This window comes from Amaranthus tricolor, chromosome 5 (genome assembly GCF_026212465.1).
Source record: "Amaranthus tricolor cultivar Red isolate AtriRed21 chromosome 5, ASM2621246v1, whole genome shotgun sequence".
In the NCBI taxonomy this organism is placed as follows: Eukaryota; Viridiplantae; Streptophyta; class Magnoliopsida; order Caryophyllales; family Amaranthaceae; genus Amaranthus; species Amaranthus tricolor.
In genome coordinates this window covers 22,673,441-22,680,226 of record NC_080051.1, presented here as the reverse complement: position 1 = coordinate 22,680,226, position 6,786 = coordinate 22,673,441, and the positions used below count along the sequence as shown (strand labels likewise).

The following is a 6,786-nucleotide window of genomic DNA, read 5'->3' as shown; positions in this document are numbered from 1 at the left end:
AGATGTATTATTACAAAATATCTTAAGAGGCGAGCATTATGTTTATAAGATAAGAAGCTAAGGTTTTTCTAATATACTGTAAGCTAAGGATCTTTCTCTAAATACTCTACTTTTTAATTCGTCGTCTTAATGCAATTTTCATTAGAGTATTTATCCTCATTTTGACGAACCAAATTCAAGTTATGCATTTTTATTATTTGTATAGATGTTATTAATACTTTTTGTTAAATTTTTTGGCATCATTATTTCATCAATTGTACTTAATATATATTTTTTGATTTTTTGTTTAACATGCATCACACTTAATACTAAATCAAGTATATTTTTATCAGGTAGCGTTTTATTAGGAAAAGTTCTTGTCTTTTTTATTATCTAATAAACTGTTAAAATAAGAAAAAAGATTACTATATATAAAATTTGAAAAATTAGAAAAAATATTATTCTTTTTACTTGTTTATTTGACTTTTATGATCTTTTTTTAAATCATATCCTTTTCGATCTTTTTTTGGTCTTCTGCTCTACTCTGTTTTTTATACTTTTTTAAAGCAAATATTAACTTTTATATATATATATATATATATATATATATATATATATATATATATATATATATATATATATATGATTAGCTATTAGATTGTTTGAATGGAAGAGAAATCTTTCAAATTAGACCTCTTAATACACAAGTGACAACAATATATTTCATGTTCTTTAAATTGTCATCCTTTTTAGAGTTCTTAAAAAAATTTAAGGAAGCATTGAAAGACCAAGGAAGTACTATATACTTATTAATTATTAAGTTATTTAGTTGTTTTAGTACAGACTATTCTATGAAAAAAAAAAGCAATGAGAATCAAATTCAGGATCTTACCATAAAAATTAGTATTGGTTTAATATAAATTTAGTTTACAACATTTTTAATGTACACACTTACTTAATCTTTCATTCATAAGTCCACACTTCTCATTCTCTACTCCACTTAATTACATTCACTAATTCATAGTCCTTAAATTCAAAGTTTGTGTAATAGTCTATTTTTGTGTACACTAAGTTCATCTCTATTCTCTAGAATAAGACCATCTGACTCAAATATGAAAATTTTTTAGTTAAATAAGTTAAATATTGCTATTTAAGGGAATATTTTATTAAATCAGATATTCTTGCGAGAGGCAATTTCTAATTGAGCCGATCCACAAAGGAAAATGTAGAATAAGTTACTCGGTGAGCATTAATGATATTGTAGTCAAGCAAGCGTTTAAGATATAGTAAGTATTGCACGCTTATTCGGTGATCATGGAAGATATTGTAAAATAGGCATTTAAGATATGTTAAGTAGACACTAATAATGATGTAAATTGGCATTAAAGATGATGTAAGTAGACATTAAGGATACATAAGTATTGTAACTAGACACTAAGGGTATAGTAAGTAGAAATTAAAAATAATATTAAATAGGCATTAAAAATAATATAAGTACATAGATATCAAGCTTTAATGGGCTTGATTCCAGAGATTTTATGAATTTAGTGCACTTTCTCTCCCCAAACTTATCCTTCCCTCCCCTTTCTCATTTTCTTTTTTAATACAATCTTATCCAAACACAAGATAAGAAAATTACATGTTGACATGATGTAATTATTAATTAACTCTCTAATCTAGATGTCAAATTCTAATTTAGATTAAAAAATTCCAAATCATACCTACTAAATAATTTAATGGCTAATGACAATAACCTTTCAAAAACGGCCACTTTATCCAACAAAATCTTATCCTCAACACCTCATTTTCCTTCTATATAACTTCCCTTCTCTTCTTCCCCCAAACACTTTTCCCACTCCACTAATTTTCACATAATTTCAAACACCTTCCCATTTCAAGAAATGGAACAAAGAAAATTACTTAATTATTTTCTGTGAATTTTCTTCAATATATATATTGAAATTAATATTATTTTGCTATAAAAATATTTTCTTTTTAATTAAAAAAAAACATTTAAGAGAATTATTAACGATGGGTTTTCTAGACAAGCTATGGGATGAAACATTGGCCGGACCAGCTCCAGAAAAGGGTCTAGCTAGACTTCGAAAGTATAATTCATTATCAGCCGTCCGATCACCAAATCACCCCATTGTTGATGTTGATAATCGTTATCATGGCGATCATGATGATCAGACGGTTCCTGTTTCACGCAGCATAACTATTCTTCGTAGCAAGAGTCTATCTGTTGACCCTGGATCTCCTGCTTCTTCTCCTTCCAACTCTAGTGGGCCCTCATCCCCTTTTTCACGTTAGTTTTTCTTTTCCTTTATATTTATTTTTTATACTTGCTCGTTAGTAATATTTGTCTTTTACGCGGTCTAATACAGTAATTTAACTCGTAATATCTCTAATTATATATAATAAAATATTATAAAAATTTAATATTAATAATCTTTGTATCGAGACGAATCAAATAAGATTCCGCTCGATTATATTTTACTTTATAGATTAATAATTAATCACAATTTAAAATAAATAAGTAAATAGTGTAATTATTTTCAATGTTCCAAAGTAAATTAGATTGAAAAATTATGTTGTGATGGTGATTGTTGGTCCTGTATGGTGATTGTTTTAGATTAAATTTTGTGAAATTATTAATGTTCAGTTTAATGATAAAACCTTATCATAATTTCTAATTTCTTATATTGTTTTTTTCTGTGGTTAAATTAGGAATTTTTTCTAAATAGAAAAATCACATAATTATACTACTCCCTACTAATTTTTTTTTAAATAGCATATAGTTAGGAGAATAAGGGTAAAAGTGTACAAACTCAAAATAAGAAATTTATATTCTAATAATTGTACTAGTTGGATACTTAAATTATTAAATCTATTTATAAGAAATGTTTTCGCAATAATTTGTTAATGTAATACAATTGTGTAAATTATTAAATTCAATGAAAATATACATAAGTGAAAGAAGTCGCCAATAAACAATGGGACATTTGATTAAAATATAAAAAAATATTTTAGTATTACTACGACTCAAGAGTGTAACTATAACCCACACAAGTGTAAGTCATAAGTGTTGTGTGGACTTAGTCCACGCACTAAATTAGGAAAATTTAATTTTAAAAGTTTTACCTTTTGTTCGTTGTCTTTTAGAAATTTTATAGTTAAATAATAAATTTTATAGATAAAAAAATAAATGAAATATCAAATAGCTAGCTAGTGGTATTGAGTTCTAATAGGAATATAGGAATATTAAATTTAAATGAGTATTATTATATATTAATTAATACATGGGATAATAATAATAATAATAATAATAATAATAATGTTGCATGGAAACTAATCCACAGCTGGAGGTACGGGTAAAGATCCAGATCCGGATCATTTGAAGAGATTCATCCGAAAAAAGCCGACGACGGTCGAAGCTTCGGAGCATGCTAACGCAACTGGTCCCACCGTTTATGATTGGTATTTCTTCTTTTTCTTTTTTATTTATTGAAAAGATTTGGTTGGTTTTTCTACCCAAATTATTTCCAGTTAAGAGTATTGATTTTGGACTTTGGTCTTTGTGATTCATTTCATAAGTTTATAAACAAAATTTCTTCTTGTTTTCAATATATATTAAAATTACTTTTTTTAATTTTGGTACTTCTTTTGTAGTGAATCGGATAAAATATTGGAAAATGGTAATTAGGTTCAAACTTATAAAATTATGGGTAATGATATTTACAGGTACATAAAAATTAAAAATTTCTCTTAATCACCAATAATTTTAACTTTTTAAAAGAATTTAATTTAAAAATTAAAAGATAATTGATATTTTATATATTTATTTTAACTTTCCAAAAAAATAAAAGTTAAAATAATAAAGTATAATTAAATTCTTATGTTTTCTAAACAAAATAATATTAAATTATATAAATAAAATATGAGAATCTTTCTTATATATAGTCCTTAGGGCTGTATATATCATTTTCTTAAATTTATAAATTATTTTTGTTTTAAATAAAATTCTATAAATAACATTTTAGATCTGCCGCTTATTTTATAGTTTTATCCTTAATAATTAAAAAAATATAGTCTTTTTAATTGGGACTCAAATTGTAATTACAAATATCTAAATAAAGGTAGATGTAAATGATGATTACCATTTCTTTTAACCATTTTTTATAGAGAAGAATGATAATTGATATTTGATAATGGTGTTGTAACAGGATTTTGATAAGTGCTTTGGATCGTTGACGACAATGGAGTAGTGACAATATTTAATAAGATGTACTCAGTTTGCCCTACGCATTATCGAACAATTGCGTTTTCGGCACTGTTTATAATATGTCTTGATTTATATTGTATCCAGATATTAATCTATAATATATATATAATATAGTTAGTATAATCTTGTTTGATTCGTCGAGCTCAATGTACGATTATCAATATCAACCTTTTATAAATTTTATTATATATGATTTAAGATATTAATGATTAAATCAATAAATTAAATGATGTAAAAAAAAAATAAAATGTATCAAAATATTCATGTCAGTTCTTGGAATATCTCGGGTAGCCAATTGCCTAGAGTCCTCCGAAATAAAAGGCTTAAATATCAAATGGTACTAGACTAGGTTTTGAGCAACACTTTTTAAGTGATTTATTTGCAAATAAACATTTTTTTATATCTGAGTAATATAATGTTACAATACATTTAGTCTTAAATTATTTTTCTTAAAGTGAATTTTTTTTTTATATTTTAGTATAATACAGAACCTCATTTTAAAAGAGATCAGAAAAATAGAATGTCTAAAATTTTTTATCAATGAAAGATTATTATTACATCAAAAGAAGTAATCATCGATTGGGGTATTAGTTGAAACTTTGAAAGTTGCATCTTGATGTGGATGGAGTTTTAATAAAAAAAAAAAACTAAGTGGTTGGTAATTTAGATTTTATCACTTCATTTTGCTTTCTTGAGCTGCTAATAGGGGAGGATTTTTTTTTTCTTAAAATAAAAATGAAAATTGACTTGTTCTTCATTTTGATTCGGTTTTTAGTCTTAAATAGTTAGTTGGCTAGTATTTATTTGTAAATAGAGTAAATGTTAACTTTTCTTATGCTTATTTAGATGACTTTTTAAATATCTAATTAGTTGTAATATCATGAAAATCAAATTTTTAGAAGAAGAGCAAGTATTATTTTCAGAAAAAATTATAGATTTAAAATACTAAGTTAGTAATTCGTTTTTCTTGGCATGCACTTATATTAAAAAAGTGGTAACAAATTGTACGCCTAGATCTTCTAATGAAAGCCCTCCTATTTTCAATACACTAGTTGGTGGGGCGCATGTTACATATACGCATCATCAAAAAAATCTTAATTTAATGATAATTTTAAATTTAATCGAAATAATTAACAATAGTTAAAATGAATTTGTAATGATTGATACTTAGTTTTGTAGTAATTTAAAAGTGCTGGTAAAGTTAAATCAAAAGTCATCTGATTTTGTGGCTATCGTAGCCTTTATGGTGGCTACAATAACCATTCATTTACAATGTATTCTCAATATGGTAATTAAACAATGACGAAAAACACAAATTCAACTACTCAAAAATTTCAATTTGTTGCTGCCTCGTAGGTGTGTTGCTGCTGCGGCTGCCATGTACCAAAGCTCGATGTGGACTGGGTAGCGTTGCCTTGACGGTGGCAGTTGTGTACTGAAGTTGATGCGATGAAATTGAGCTGCTGTTGGACAACCTTGTCGATACGAGCTATTGTGTCGTGATGCCATGATGTGTCGAGGAGGTCCATTACTTGATCGACTTTGCTTACATCCCTGATCCCTTTATCGTGAGCCATGATGCTAACAACTTACTGACTCTAACGACCAAACTTACAACCATCTCTAAACTATTTTGCCAAATATTTTGACATAAAAACTAAAGCAACCTAAAATACAAAATATTAATAAATAATCTAATGTAGTGTTTGGCAACAAGCATTTCATTTTAAATTATAAATTTCAATTATGAAATCATAAATGAAGAATTTGAAAATGACAAGTTTTGAATAGTCATTCCTTGTCATCCTCAACTTTAGCTACTTTAAAAATAATGGTGAAATTTAATCCAAATCCAAATATAAAAATTTTTAATTTGCCAAATAATAAATTTAAGCCAATTTTAAATTTTCAAATAAAATCATAGTTCTCAAACATGACATAAATTAATTCTAAAATTTAAAAACTTAAATTAAAATTAACTTAATAAACTAAAGAAAAAGGTACTACCAACTGTAAATATAAAGCATCATTGCATTCATATCCTAATACTCCCTCCAATTCAATGAAAATAGTATATTTATTTTTTCATGCTATCTAATATACTTATTCAATGCTTTTAATATTTTTTATTATATATAATAAAATATTATAAAAAGTAAATATTAATAATTTTTACATTGAGATAAATTAAACAACATATCATCACTTGACTATATTTTAATCTATAGATTAAAACAAAATATAAATTAAGAGTTAAATTTGCTATTTTCAGTAAAGTGTACGAAATATTTTAAAAATTCACATGGATGTTTTGTAGTCAAGTCATAAAGTAAAATGCCTCCTTACTACACCCAATGGACAAGTAAACATGACACTCATATTTGCAGCAAGTACAAGTGGCTGATAAAAATATCAAAAGATCAATTTTTTAATTGGAATTTTTGAGTAAGATAATAAAAGGTATCTTATTTATTTGAGGAAAATGAAAATTAATAAAGGTCGGAGATTAAGCCTTGGGCAGG

The 6,786-nt window shown here is 25.7% G+C and overlaps 1 protein-coding gene across 1 annotated transcript; it reads left to right on the top strand.

The window, feature by feature from the left end:
• The first annotated feature begins 1,641 nt into the window (after positions 1 to 1,641).
• Positions 1,642 to 4,387, top strand: LOC130813790 (dormancy-associated protein homolog 4). Its single transcript, XM_057679668.1, has 3 exons — positions 1,642 to 2,287; positions 3,342 to 3,459; positions 4,206 to 4,387. Exons 1-3 carry the CDS (start codon positions 2,011 to 2,013, stop codon positions 4,231 to 4,233), a joined length of 423 nt encoding a protein of 140 aa, XP_057535651.1. The 5' UTR covers positions 1,642 to 2,010; the 3' UTR covers positions 4,234 to 4,387.
• The last annotated feature ends 2,399 nt before the right edge of the window (positions 4,388 to 6,786 follow it).

Coding starts and splice junctions, on each gene's coding strand:
- LOC130813790 (XM_057679668.1), top strand. CDS start 2,011: ATGGGTTTTCTAGACAAGCTATGGGATGAAACATTGGCCGGACCAGCT. Junction 2,288..3,341: donor GCCCTCATCCCCTTTTTCAC/GTTAGTTTTTCT, acceptor ACTAATCCACAG/CTGGAGGTACGGGTAAAGAT. Junction 3,460..4,205: donor GGTCCCACCGTTTATGATTG/GTATTTCTTCTT, acceptor GTGTTGTAACAG/GATTTTGATAAGTGCTTTGG.